General features: G+C 37.1%; 1 protein-coding gene across 1 annotated transcript in view; it reads left to right on the top strand.

Annotated features, from left to right (window-relative positions):
• Positions 1-1,815: 1,815 nt before the first annotated feature.
• Positions 1,816-16,008, top strand: part of LOC121410298 (inhibitor of growth protein 3-like) — a 57,384-nt gene continuing 43,191 nt past the window's right edge. The window contains exon 1 of the mRNA XM_041602292.1: positions 1,816-1,942. Coding sequence (XP_041458226.1) covers positions 1,915-1,942 — 28 coding nt within the window. The 5' untranslated portion in view covers positions 1,816-1,914. The remainder of the gene's footprint in view (positions 1,943-16,008) is intronic.

Genomic DNA, 16,008 nt, shown 5'->3' with positions numbered 1-16,008 from the left:
CCCCATAGAATTAAACCGCACCTAATTGGTCGCGGAGAGTGGCTTGACATCAGGGGTGTCGATCTATTTTTTCAGATGGGGGGATCATGAGTCATAAATAAACTTTAAAAGGTGCTCGATCGCACATCAAAACAAAGACAAATACTGCGAGCGCGAAGTGCGAGCAGAGATTTTTCGTCATTCCGACCAAAAACTGGAAATTCTAGACACTTTTTGCAATCATGAACAAGATAGGTCTATGACTAAATAATTGATGCGGGCACGAAGCACGAGCGTGAAAAATGGCAGTTAAAGGTATGGCCTGGGCTGAAAATATTTATATCTACATAAATAGAGTAAAATTAAAAAAGCAAAATACTGAAAATTTCATAAAAATCGGATAACCATTAACATAGTTTATTAATATTTTGGAGGGCAAAATAGGTATTCAAGCTCGTCGGGGGGGGGGGGGGGCAAAATAGGTATTCAAGCTCTTAAGGGGGGGTAGGCAAAAAAGGTTTTCAAGCTCACCGGGGGGGGGGGGCAGGGATATGTCCTTTGCATGGGTTGTGACCACAGAAATACAATACACTTCGTTGGTTGTGACTCGTCAGGGCCGGGGCAGACTGTCGCCCGGCCCCTGCCCCCCAGTAGGTACGCTAGTGTGCGGCAGTAAATAACTGAATGCACTTAATCAGTTGTAAATCCAATTATTTGAGTTCTTGGTAGAAAAAAATGGAATAAACTAATTTCATATAAATAAATACAAAAGAACAAGTGGGGCTATGCATCATCAGCCCAACTAATGGATATCCATAAAAACATGCCTGGTCGAAATAATGCAAATCTTTGAAATTCAATAACTTCGTTATTTGTTATCCGATTTCGATCAAATTTTCAGCATTTTGATTAGTGAATTTTACTTTATTCATTAAGATATAAATATATCCAACCTGGACCATTCCTTTAGACCTAAAAATGGAACACTCTATTAATGTTTTGGAAATCATAGATGGGTAATATAATATTATCATATTCTGATCTGAAGAAGGGTAAAATAATGCATTATTTCAAGCACTGTGTAAGAAACTTGTGAAGTTAATATGTATCGCAATGATCAATGGTTCGATCGAGCGCGATTTTTGATTTTTAAAAATGACTATCTTTCTATTCCTCTTCCTATAACATGTATAAGCTCGGGATAAAACTTAAGTTGGAAAGGTCAAAAGTAGTTAGTTATAATTAATTTAGAGATTATTATACAAACTCATGGATCCGCCTATATGGAAATAGGGGGACACTATATCAAATTTCCCCCTACTATTTGTGGTCTTTCATGATGGTAAGAAATACATCATTCAAAATCGAAATAAAACATGTATTTTAGGACGAGATGACCTTACTTTGGGATGGTAACTTTTTAAAGTTTGCTCGTTAAATTTTCCAGCCCCTTGTCCCTCTACCTTTTGGGACAGATTTCCACTCCAGATTGGCAGAAAAGAATCCTATGCCTAGGCCTATAATGATGAGATTCCTGCGTAAATATAGGGCTACCTTAACAAAAACTGCGATGATAGGTATGGAATAATTTCCGCGCGCCGAGCGCGGGGAGAAACTTGGTTGATTTGCTGATTTTTAGTGTAACATTACAATTATATTTTATTTTTGCAGTTACGAAATTGTATGTGTGTGTGTGTGTGTGGGTGGGGGTGATATGTTTGTCACCCCAGTATTTTCTTTGATGGGACGATCGCCCCCTTGCCCCCCCCCCCCCCCGATCGACGCCTCCCTGCTTGACATGACATGCAGGCCAGCGCCATGCGCCAAGTCACCAGGCTAGGAGGTCATAAACGCCATCTGCAGTTCCAATATTACAGTACCGGGTATATGCCGTATCGTAACAAGTTCGACTGATTCCCAGGAAAATATTCGAAGATGCTGTATTTAGAAGATTACCTTGAGAGTGAGTAAATTGTTATAATTAACTATAAGTTACGATGTACAAGAATTGACGTACAGCTTGTAATAATATCAGTTTATTATAAGAAAAATAATTTTGCGGGAATTTTAAATGTGTGCATATCTTATGGGATAGAAAGGGGTGCGCGTATTCGGTCAATCCTTTGAACGTATGCCCACAGCTTTCCATTGAGAGCATGTACCATTAATGGCAGAGTATTTCCGGTCACAATACTTTGCATGCCCTAAAAGTCAAGTCTACTCCAGACAAATGTTGATTTGAATCAATCATGTCAATAGAGGGCATGGAGGGAAAGAGTTCTGTATGCACCCAAGGGAAATTGCTCCATTTTCAATTTTTTGTAAAATTTTGGGGGCTCCATTTCTAACTTTCGGGGGCTAGTTTTTGCATTTCAGGGGCTCTTTTCAAATGCTAAGTTTTTGTATTTTGAGGAATACCTGTTCACTTCTTAATCAATTATTACTTGTTTAATATTGCAAGGCTTCACATTAACTTTTTTGGTGGTGGCCTGTTCGGGCCACCAAAACCTTAAAATATTTTTTTTTTGGTGGCCCATTAGTAAAGTTTTTACTTTGGTGGCCCGAAAAAAAAAGGAGAAAAACATTAGTTAAAAAAAAATAAAACAAACTGAAATATTCTGCAGTCACTACCACGTACCACTATTCTTTGTACATCTTGTATGTAAATCGTGCTTGCTGGTATTTTACTTTGCTTATTTTGTGGTAATATATAAATTGTTCTATCATTGTAAATATGAAATGATTGAAAGAGAATAAAAGAATTGTAATTGTTCCCAGGTTGTGTGGACTTTTAATGTTGCAAATCGGATCAAAAATAAGATCGAAAATCGGATCGGCAGTTAAGCTTTCGAAATCGAATCGAAAATCAAATTGACGATGTTTGAAAACAAAGGAATACATCAAAATTTTGTTCGCGGTCGCGCGCATCTTCCTGACAAAGTCACAAAGAAGAATGCATTGGAATGGAAGTCGCCAATATGCGCGATCGTTTGGAACATGTTTTAAAGGGGTTTTGAGGTGTTATTGCTTTAAAATAAACAGAGTGATTTTTATTAGAAAGATAAACGAAAAACGCATCTTCCGAGCAAAGGCGCAAAGGAAAATAAAATGAAAATATTTCTCATACCTAGATGAACGATCGGCGGGATATCTTTTATAAGTATTTTAGGTGATAGCGATTTAGAATTATTGGAATGATCTCTTGATCTCGTACGACGCATCATCTTAAAGTCGCAAGTGCAATCAAAATGTAGTAGAAGACGCAAGCACGCACGATGATTTGAAATATGTTATTAAAATGTTTTGGGTAGCTAGCGTTTTCAAATCAATTTATTAATATTACTATCTTGAGAAATGAACTTTTGATATCTAAGAAGAAATATAAAAGAAGCATCTCCCGACGAAGTTGCAAAGACAAATATATCATTGAGGTTGAGAAGATGTATATCGTCATAAACGATGTAAGAGTAACGCAATGAGCTCCGTCGATAATACGACTTTTAGAAGTTCACGGCGGGGTCCGCTATCACCACGAGGTTGAAAATAGAATGTATATCATCCTAAACAATGTAAGAGAGTAACGCAATGAGCTCCGTCGATAATACGACTTTTAGAAGTTCACGGCGGGGTCCGCTATCACCACGAGGTTGAAGAGAAGATTTATATGATCATAAACGATGTAAGAGAGTAGCGCAATGAGCTCCGTCATTATCACGATCTTTAAAAGTTCACGGCGGGTTCCGCTATCACCACGAGGTTGAAGAGAAGATGTCTAGCATCATAAAGAGGGTAAGAGAGTAGCGCAATGAGCTCCGTCGGTAATACGACCTTTCAAAGTTCACGGCGGCGTCCGCTATCACCACGAGGTTGAAAATAGACTGTATATCATCCTAAACGATGTAAGAGAGTAACGCAATGAGCTCCGTTGATAGTACGACTTTTAAAAGTTAACGGCGGTGTCCGCTATCACCACGAGGTTGAAAATAGAATGTATATCATCCTAAACGATGTAAGAGAGTAACGCAATGAGCTCCGTCGATAGTACGACTTTTAAAAGTTCACGGCGGGGTCCGCTATCACCACGAGGTTGAAGAGAAGATTTATATGATCATAAACGATGTATAAGAGTTACGCAATGAGCTCTGTCATTATCACGATCTTTAAAAATTCACGGTGGGGTCCGCTATCACCACGAGGTTGAAGAGAAGATGTCTAGCATCATAAAGAGGGTAAGAGAGTAACGCAATGAGCTCCGTCGATAGTACGACTTTTAAAAGTTCACGGTGGGGTCCGCTATCACCATGAGGTTGAAGAGAAGATTTATATCATCATAAACGATTTGAGAGAGTAGCGCAGTGATCTTCGTCAGTATTACGACCTTTAAAAATTTCACGGCGGCATCCGCTATCACCATGAGTTGGAAGAGAAGATATCTTAAACATCGTCAGAGATAATACCGCGTCTTTCTTCCTGAATAATGCGACCTCTAAATAGTTAGCACCTCAAAAACAATCTTGAAATATGTTCTGAACAATCACGCACTGTAACTATATCTACGCCGATTTTTTATTTTCGATTTTTTCCTTCAAGGGGCATGATCGAAGATCGGCAGGTGATCGTCGATTGTGGTGAAATCGAATGGAATCGGTTGCCAATTGCAAAATCGGTTACAAGCTTACTTTTAATCTCCGTATAGACACACACTCATAATGGTAAAGTAAATAAATAGTGCATATAGCAATCTCAGATAGATTTATAAAACAATGATTTTTCCTTTCTTTTTGATCGTAAAGCCTAGATTATGCAGGCCCCAAATCCAGTTTATTTTCTCTTTTCTAGCCTCTATAGCAGGAGAAAATCACAGAAAAATATGATGCAGAATTAGAACAATGAGTAAAAGGGGGAAATAAACCAAAATAATTTTTAGAATAGTATATTGAAAAAAGAAAAAAATTGTAAAAATGAATAAGTGAAATAAAACAAAAGAAAAAATGTAAGAAAAATGAATAAGACAAAATAATCGAAAAATAGGGAAAATTATTATTATTATTCAGTGGAAACATGTTCTTTAATCAGGCATATTCAATGGGAGGGGTATAAATGGTTTAATCACTGTAAAAAAAAAAGAAAGAAAAAAATAAGAAAACGGCAAAAGTTATCTGGAAAAAAACAGTGAGAAAATTCCTTCCCTATATTTGACAAAATGAAGGAAAAAAATCACATTTCATATCAATGAAATGCCTTCCAAAAGTATTTACTTCCTTAAGAGTGATTTAAGAAGTCATTTATAAACAAGAAAGAAAGAAGCTGTTTATTTATTTTTGGCTAGAAGACACACAGCTTCGAAATAAACAAAATATCAACATACATACAAATGCACATGTGGGACTGTGATGTACTCACCTATGTGTTTTATGTGAATTAATGCATTTAGAAATCAGTCTTTTTGAGTCAAAAGAGGGGTCATAATTCCTCATTTCAATGCTTGCAAATAATCAGGTTTCAGTAATATGGACTGTAGAAGGGCATTTCATTGGTGTAAAATGTGACTTTGACGTAGATTTTTAAAGTTCTGGGGAAGATTTCTTAGCAGTTACATTTCATATCGCAGCTCCCTGAGTCTGAATAGTATGTTAGCGCACAGCTAGCTGCAGTGGTTTCATGCATGCAAAGCTCAGCCAGACAGCCGGCGTGGCCGGCTGAATAATAGTTACTAGCGGTAGGCCTACATACTGTCATGACTATGCAATCTTTGTGTGTATTCAAGGCTCGACATTAGCGGTATTTGTGTGTAGATTAACAAAAAAGGTGCATGACGAATTGGCTTGCAAGTTGAACTGTAGAAAGTTGATAAATGCATGCAAAATCGGGAGAAAATTATTGGTTGCCCGATTCAGGCCACCAAAACTTAATATTTTTTCAATAATGGTTGCCCGAGATGAATTTTCGGTGGCCCTGGGCCACCAGGCCACTGCTAATGTCGAGCCTTGAATATTGTATGATTTTTTAAGTTATTTTAGAATCTTGGATGTGGCAGAGATGCCAAGTTCAAAGACCAGCTAGATCTATGCGTGAGATTTTCTGTGAATCTGAGTGAGATCACAGACATTGTGTACTATGTATATGGGGATAGGCTGTGATAGTTGCGTGAGACAGAGATTTGAGGGGATGAACAAGCATTTGTCCCAAAGAAAAAGAGAAAATAAGCCAAACATTGCCACCCTTATTTTGCCACACATGGACATATAACTGAGAACAAGGTTATATCATAACCTTGTTCATTGAATGAGTGGGTGTGACTGTGAGTTGAACTTGGATATACATGGAAATGAATTCAATATCTAATTTCTACTCCATCTATTCCAGTACAGGGTCATTCCATGCCAACTCACCCAATGAATCCCTCATTCAATGAACAAGGTTATGATATGTGAATGTGCAATTTTGCGCCCGACCCTCTCAGAATTCGTTGTAAATTGGTACACATAAAATTCACCATGGCCCATGCACAAAGCAAAAAAAAATAGTCCAATTGGTCCGTCAGTTCTCGCGCTATGGCCCTCCCTTTTCTCCTTGTTTTGACAAAAATGGGTGTGACCTTCAACTTTCAATGGCCACTACATCGTAACGTGTTGACCAATTTTCATGAAACTGGTACCATTTATTAGGAAATTTTGAGAGGAATCCAAAACATCCGCCAAATAATGTATTGGAGCGATTTACTTTTATTGGAGCCTTAATTAGGCATATACTCAACAATTTGATGATAAAAGTAAACACTTTACTAACAAGAATATATTATATGATCTATTGCTGAACATCAAAATGCCTAAACAGATACCTATTCATGAGCATATAGTTTAATGTTTCATTTGTGAACTGGTGAGCCTAATTTCTTTTCATGTGTTAGCATACTGTAACTTAAGATTGGAAGAAATCATGTTACTAATAAACACTTTACTAACATGAATATCAGTATGTGGGACTAGAGTGAAATTTCATGGTATCTTTGGAAGAGTTTTAAAAGGTGAAGAAATAAAATATCATCGTTAGTTTGAACATATTTTGTCAATATCATACAAATAATTAACATACACGAAAATCAAGTTAAAAATTAATTTGTCCGGGGGTCAAATGTCCATGTGTGGCCTTATAAATTGCTCCAATATATTATTTGATTCATGTTTTGGATAACTCTCTGAATTTTCTATTAAATGGTACCAGTTTCGTGAAAATTATTCAACACGTTACAACACAGTGGCCATTGAAATCTGAAGGTCATGCCCATTTTTGTCAAAACAAGGAGAAAAGGGCGGGCCGTAGCCGTAGCAGAGTGAGACTATAGGCGCCGCTTTTCCGACGGCGGCGGCGTCAACATCAAATCTACCTAAGGTTAAGTTTTTGAAATGACATCATAACTTAGAAAGTATATGGACCTAGTTCATGAAGCTAGGCCATAAGGTTAATCAAGTATTACTGAACATCCTAGTCGAGTTTCATGTCACATGACCAAGGTCAAAGGTTATTTAGGGTCAATGAACTTTGACCATGTTGGGGGAATCAACATCAAAATCTTAACCTGAGGTTAAGTTTTTGAAATGTCATCATAACTTAGAAAATATATGGACCTAGTTTATTTAACTGGGACATAAGGTTAATCAAGTATCACCAAACATCCTGCATGAGTTTCATGTCACATGACCAAGGTCAAAGGTCATTTAGAGTCAATGAACTTTGGCCGATTTGGGGGTATCTGTTGAATTACAATCAAAACTTTAAAAGATTTTGGATCTGATTCGTGAAACTTGGACATAATAGTAATCAAGTATCACTGAACATCCTGTGCAAGTTTCAGGTCACATGATCAAGGTCAAAGGTCATTTAGGGTCAATGAACTTTGGCCGAATTGGGGGTATTTGTTGAATTACCATCATAACTTTAAAAGTATGTTGGTCTAGTTCATAAAACTTGGACATAAGAGTAATCAAGTATCACTGAACATCCTGTGCGCATTTTAGGTCACATGACCAAGGTCAAAGGTCAATGAACTTTGGCAATAATGGGGGTATCTGTTGAATTACCATCATAACTTTGCAAGTTTATTGATCTGACTTTTGAAACTTGGACATAAGAGTAATCAAGTATCACTGAATATCCTGTGCAAGTTTCAGGTCACATGATCAAGATCAAAGGTCATGTGAGGTCAATGAACTTTGGCCACATTGGGGGTATTTGTTGAATTACCTTCCTATCTCTGTAAAGTGTATTGGTCTAGTTCATAAAACATGGAAATAAGAGTAACCAAGTATCTTGTGTGAGTTATAGTAGTTTTCAAAGTCAGCACTGCTGCAATGTTGAATCGCGTGATGCAGGTGAGACGGCCAGAGGCATTCGGGCAATTCCATGGTAACGGAATTACAAATCAGAGAAATTCGGCTGTTATTTTTGCTCACAGCATCCAGATATCTCAATATTTTCAAATTTTCTGAACCTAATACTATGCATGGCCACTAGTGCTATATGCTGAACCAAGATTTTTAGAAAACCCCTCACATGTTCAGATGTGAATGACGGATATGTGCTATGGTAACGGAATTACCAGAGAAATGAGTCATTTTGCAACCCAAAGTTTAGTAAAAGTTTCTCTGAAATCTACAACACACTAGCTCCTAGTTAGTGTCTGATTCAATTCATTATAATGTCAACTTTATTTTGAAAGTAATTTATTCACAAATATCATCAACAAATTTTGATGATTGGTCTTTCTTTAGGGCAAGTACATGGTAACGGAATTACACATAGTGGTAACGGAATTACGCCTCTGACATTTGGGAAGGAAAATTATGTTTTTAGGCATTTAGGACTGGTGAAATGCCTCAATAAAGCTTGTTTATACATTCTTCTCTAATACTTAGCACAATCTAAGTACTTCACGTCTCTAATATTAAATAAAATATAAGTATATAGTACGTAATAGGTGGCTCTACCATGAATAAACATGATTTTACAAAATATTAGGGATCAGTGGTAATTAAATTTTAGTTCATTTTCAATTTTAGGGGTATTAGGACTTACTAGCCACTTTTTGCCTCCTGTACTGATGGAAAGAATTATGTAAAGGCCAAAAATCATCACTAGTAATCATGGTAACGGAATTACATGGACTACAGCCATACGTATACACATTAGGAATTTTACAACAAGTGGAATGCGTCTGGCCGTCTCACCTGCATCACGCGGTTCAATATAGCAGCAGTGCTGACTTTGAATACTACTGTAACTCGCACAAGATGTTCAGTGATACATGGTTACTCTTATGTCCACTTTTTATGAACTAGACCAATAAACTTACAGAGATATGGTTATTCAACAAAAAAAACCAACATGGCCAAAGTTCACTGACCTTACATGACCTTTGACCTTGATCATGTGACCTGAAACTCGCACAGGATGTTCAGTGATACTTGATTACTCTTATGTACAAGTTTCATGAATCAGATCCATAAACTTTCAAAGTTATGATGGTAATTCAACAGATACATCCAATTCGGAGAAAGTTCATTGACCTTTGACCTTGGTCATGTGACCTGAAACGCGCACAGGATGTTCAGTGATACTTGATTACTCTAATGTCCAAGTTTAATGAACTAGACCAATAAACTTTCAAAGTTATGATGGTAATTCAACAGACACCCCCGATTCGGCCAAAGTTCATTGACCCTAAATGACCTTTGACCTTAATCATTAGACCTGAAACTTGCACAAAATGTTCAGTGATGCTTGATTACTATTATGTCCAAGTTTCATGAATCAGATCCATAAACTTTCAAAGTTATGATGGGAATTCAACAGATATCCCCAATTCGGCCAAAGTTCATTGACCCTAAATGACCTTTGACCTTGACCTTGACCATGACATGAAACTCTAATAGGATGTTCAGTAATACTTGATTAACCTTATGGCCAAGTTTTATTAACTAGGTCCATATACTTTCTAAATTATGACGTCATTTCAAAAACTTAACCTCAGGTTAAGGTTTGATGTTGACGCCGCCGCCGCCGCCGTCGGAAAAGCGGCGCCTATAGTCTCACTCTGCTTCGCAGGTGAGACAAAAACTGAGGACAGCATGTTATCTGGGGAGCGTTTCATGAAGGGACTTTGTCCGACAAGTTCTGTTTTATCCGACAATTACCATAGTAACAGTACCTCTCAGCCAATAAGAATCAAGGAAAGATGTCAGATCTGACAACTTGTCGGACAAAAATGTTGATGAAACGCCCCCCAGATCTGCATATTTAGTCAAAGATTTGTGTAGATGATAGTTTAAGATATTCTAAAGTATTTGTATACTCAAAAGAAACATAGTTTCACATACAATTGGCATCTTAAACAGTTACATGTAAACTGAAAAATTTCTATTTGGTTGTTCAATAAAATGATTTGAAAACAAGAAACAATGCTGAAACCTCATGAAAATAGTGTTGACATTTACATCTTGAAAAAATGTTGTGGACAACTAAGCAACAAATTGGTTCTTAATCAGTGTACCAATCTAATTTTTTTTAAAGGTAAGGACTCATTTTCTGTCTATATGTAGCTCACTGAGGACTGCAATTATAGCAGATCTGAGTATGAAGTCAATATCGGACATCTTCCTGACAGATGTATTTCCCAAATGTGACCCTAAGAAACTGCAGTGATTTGATGATCTTATGTCATATTCATGAAATTAGTTGGTTTTCTTGGGCCATGATTTTTTTTTATTATATTAAAATTTTTATCTTTTATATAAAATATGAAAATTTATCCGAGATGCATTTTTATCTTCCGTCTCTAAAGATATGTGACAAAGCAGTGCCTAGGATATAGACATGTTTATCGCGTATCCAATCATTGCATCACAGATGATGTGCCTGCACCAAATTTCCTTTGAAGAAAAAAAAGAACTGCAAATAAGGTGGAGGCTACATGTATTCTCTCTATACATTTTCAATTACAGCAATATTTCTAGGTCAATTCGCTCAAGACTTTGAAATAAGAATAAAGGAAAATGATAAATCATTTAATCATTAGAGTACTACTCTAACATTATTCTTGTAGATTAAAGAAATATTTCAAATAATTTTATTGACTAATGTTGTTTTTGAAATGAAATGAAGTACAAAATGATGTGATATTGACTTCATATTTTTGTTCATTTTTTTTCAAATTAAATCACTGTAGGCACAGACTTTGATTTAATGCCATCTCACTCATTTGCCAAAACTCATGGCAGAAAGGCTTTTAATTGGTTGAATGAGATGAGTGCTACAAAAAACAGCCTTTCTCATTACAAATTGGTTCAAAAATAGGTTTGTGTCACAGAGATAAAACAAAGACAAAATGGTTATTGGAATACCATTTCGGAACGAATTTTAGGTGATTTTATATCACTTATTTTAATAGAGATAAAATATTTCATTTTATATCAGAATGTATATGAGAATACTACCACTGTCTCTTAGCATTTCTCTCACAGCAGAATGCTGTACATATATTTCTACCCATTTCAAACTGAGTTATGTTGCTGTTCTCAGATGTTTTGTTATTAATGACTTTGTTGGTCTCAATATTATCACCATCCTCTCCTTAGAGAAGTGTTCACATTCTGTGTATCAACCTCACTTGAAGGGTCATCGTCGTTACTCACTTTATCCGTGAATCAGTGATTATTGGATGATGCTGACTTTGCATGTTTCTGAGCATCCATTGCATACATGTAAGGGTGGAGCACATTATTGGTTTGGTGCTAATTAAGGCATCTTGAATATGATTGTCAAATCCACCTTACTTTTGGAAATGTCATCTGTATAAAGATTTAGTATGATTTTTTGGCATGTGATTCTTGTAACATCTGTAAATTATGGATCTCACTTCAATCTTTTCCACTTATTACTTTTTACTGCTCGCTACACTGTTCGCCAATCAATGCCAGAGTCTGGTCCCTCACCATGGCTTGTTGCAAAGAATATCCAATCTTCCGTTGCAAGGACAGTTACACAGAAGATATCGCTTAAATTAGTAGGCGGTCCCTTTTGAAAACTATACCCATTTCTTTGAAGCAGAGAAATACTCCCAGCCGTCCCGGAATTTCTTTTACTGAAAAGTTCATTAAGTCTGTTGAGGGTGAATTGATCAGAGGCAATTACAAAAAAAAAAGGATTGCCATTCTTTTCCAAGGCACACACAGTGAACATGGTCACTTCGTGATTGTGCGTTCAGTATTTTGGATCTCATTAGAACTGGTATTTGGTAATGACATTTTTTGCAAAATCAATCTGAATGAGAATTTTGTTAAGATCATCCTGCATAATCATTTTTCTACTCCTCCCCAAGAATTGATTGCCCATTAATCCTTTGTAAGGCATTCACCTACATTGTATGCTCCATCAATATACTTTATTGATGCTAATGTACATTATCTTGCCCTTTCTCTGAATGTTATACTCAGGCCATATTGAATGGGACCTGTTGTCAAGTAATTGTATAATTTCATCCTGATTTGGAGTGTAATCAGAGATGCCAACCCTCCCGATTTCATCGGGAGGCTCCCGAAAATTCATCCCAACTTCCGCCCTTACGATTACCATCCTTATCCTCCCGAAATTACGATTTTTTTGCATTGATCAAATTGGATTGGAAGGACATACTATCTTCTGCTAACTTTAGCATGTAATAACTCAATTACGTTCGCTGCTACTAAATTCTGTTTGAAAAGTAGACAAATAAGGAGCAGCGAAAAGCTGGTGCATGTGATATGCCCAACGGGAATCCACTGTGCACCAGGCCGGTAGGCCCGGCTAGCTTCGCGAGGCGTGTGCGCTCGCGGCCACTGGATTTGTCGAGTCGTGCGGTGGAATATCGTTGTGTGATTTCGGCGTATTGATGGGTTGATATTGACACAAAATGGCGGAAAATCAACAAAAGAAGACCAAGAAATGGTCTCAGAAGTATGAGATTGAATATAGTCTCCAGTACCTGTGTGTTCGGAAGTCAGAAAGAGGAATTTACCATACATTTTGCTCAATTTGCAGCGTGGACATTTCAGTTTAGCATGGAGGTCGTGATTCGGAAGCACTTTCGTTCGGTAGCAAACGGCAGGCATAGGCCTACCATACCATGGATAGCTCTATGGGCCTACGGACATTGCGATGACAAGATCTTCATGATCTTCGAGCTCCACTAGTACCCTGTTGTCTTTATTTGACCAAGCAAGGGACCAGCGCTGAGTTTTTCTTTACTGGATTTATAGTGGAACATAACCTGCCTATAGCTGATAGTGATAATTCATCCTTGTTGATTATTGTTGTTGGACAGGTACTTATGTATGACTTTTTTTGTCCCTTCATTTTTTATTTACATGTGAAAATGCATATTTGATATTTTTAATGTTAAAAAAGTGGGAACAATGTTTATTTCAAAACATGTGAAATGCCTCAAAATAAGGGTCAGATTGCACCAGAGAGCATCTAAAAACCCAGAGCTTCCAGGGCCTTAAGGCGGGCCCTGGACCCCGGCCGCAAGGGTCGAGCGCTATGCGCTCGAGATGTGCGCTAAGCGCACATAATTTGGTGGCGGTTGCAAATCCTCCCTAATTCTGATTTCCAAAAGTTGGCATCTCTGGTGTAATTACTAATCAGAAGGCTTTTAATGTTTGTAACTGTGATCTACAGCTAAGATATCAACATGCCATTGGAACAAAATTGGCTAACGCACACCCCTTTAAAGATATGATAATGGTAATTCCGTTACCATGTAATTCCGTTACCACAGTTACAGCAGAATTAGAAATGATATTTCAAAACAATGTTGCTCAGTCTTTAGCAAGTCACATGAAATCAGAGAATTCAGAATTATATAAAATTCAAGCAAGTATTTAGTTCATAGGAAAAACTTTTCAGTTTCATGGTAACGGAATTACATCCGTTTTTGTAGTAGATTGCAAAATTTTCTTTGAGAAATTTGAAAATACCCATGACAAAGACATTTGCTACTGGTAATTATTACACCTTCACACACAACATTAGATGATTTTGAACCGAAATTGTAAAATATTTTTTTAGTTATCAAATTTATCAAAAAAAATGTAAAATACATGTTCTCTAATTGAAAATGGTCATCAAATTCAAAAGATTGCTCCGCAAAAACCGTAACAGATATTTGAAAAAGGTTTTCAGTTCCTTAAAATATAAGGTTTTGTGTAAAAAGGACATTCACGTTCAGATGCATATTATTAATTTTGAATTATACTGTTTTTACCCTCTCCCATGTGGAATTGCCCATTCCACAAGTTTGTTTTTGTTTTGTGCTTGGGCCATGGGGAATTTTTTGTGTACCAAATTACAATGAATTCTGAGACAGACGGGTGCAACCACTGGGTGAATCTAGATGGAATGACCCTACAACAACCTGTACTCAGCCTTGTAATAAAGGCCCACATACCCTAACTTTTCCTGAACTTCTTTGAAAATGCAGATCTCTACGAAAATTGCATTTCTCTAAGGGGGAGTCTAAATTTTGGTGAGAATGAACTCCTTAATAACTTAAATATACATGACAATGAAGAAATCATCAAACTTTATTGGCAGTTTTGAATAATATACCCCAAATGTAAACTCTGTCTGAAACAGAAAATCACCATCATTGAGCCTTGAGGCCTTTACTGATCAAATTGTCCCCCAGAGCTCTGGCAGAGAGACAGAGCTCAGACTGGCTAGCTAATACAAGTGCCAGTGCAATACGTTTGTGAGCCTCCCGCCGGCCTAGTAAAATAGATGGAGCTTCGTTTGAAGATTTATTGTCTGATATTTTTACCTCATCCCCTAGAAAAATAAATGATTTTTAAGTTATAATTAGCCAAAAAAATAAGTTATGGATGTTACTTGACCGTTTTGAAAAGCAAAGCCGAATGACAACTCACCAATGCAAGGTTACTAAACTCTGTGATTTCTTTCCTGTGTAATTTGAATTATTTTATCACAGAAATTCTGTTTCTGTTTGTGGTAACTCCCGCAGGAACTCGTCAGGACAGCATTTTGCTGGTAAACGCCAAGCTGGTATATAACTAGTGTTGTCAGTCGGTCCGGGATCGGGATGAATTCCCGGCGGTCTGAGGCTCCGAGACGGTTCCGGGATCAATCAACTTAGACCGTATCCCGGCAGGAAAATAAAATCAATAATGGCCAAATTCATGTTGTAATATTTCCCTAATTAGTAATTGTACTTACAAAATACGAGAGAACAATTTAGTTTCAACTGGCTGTGTGCACATGCACCTCGAAATATTATGCAATTACATAGCTATCTGTACTCGTCGATCGCATGAGCATGCACGCAATCTAGCTTTGCACACGGCTCTGAGAGATCTACGCAGACAACAATCGTCTACTGTATAGTCTCATGTACAGACCTCTTTCGCCTCAGTTCGTTTTACCGAGTCATTCATTTACCCCATACTTTCGAGTTGAATCTGCTACGATATGTATGGACTAGTGAATTTATCATGAAATGATTTACTAACAATTGACGATGATGATCTATGAGTATTTGCAAATTTAGTCATTTAAAAAAAGTCGACATTAATTTTGTGATGATTGTATTTGTTGGGGTATTTTTTTGCGAAAAGGTTTGCAAATAACAACTAGACGAATGCGCACCATGCTTCAGCTGGTTAGAGCCGGGAGAGAGAGAGAGAGAGAGAGAAGGGGGGGATTACGGGAAGTGCTTGGTCGTTCACGACTGGGGACCATCTGTCATCGACAGCCGTCAATGGTTGATAGTGTTGACTTGATGTTTACAATTGCAAACCAGTCGGTCAAATCATTTCTCCTAGATATATTTCGACTTAAATTATAAAATTGTACCAAAACGCTGTTAGAATTGGCGATGTTTAAAGTGGCGTTGTTTAAACTTTGAAACAACATTGTTTTGAAAGTCATATCATACCCTATATGTTAAAATGCATCAAACAAATTTCCAATGATATTAAC

Source organism: Lytechinus variegatus, chromosome 3 (genome assembly GCF_018143015.1).
Source record: "Lytechinus variegatus isolate NC3 chromosome 3, Lvar_3.0, whole genome shotgun sequence".
In the NCBI taxonomy this organism is placed as follows: domain Eukaryota; kingdom Metazoa; phylum Echinodermata; class Echinoidea; order Temnopleuroida; family Toxopneustidae; genus Lytechinus; species Lytechinus variegatus.
Note: the sequence above shows the minus strand (reverse complement) of the source record. Positions and strands in the feature narration are given on the sequence as shown.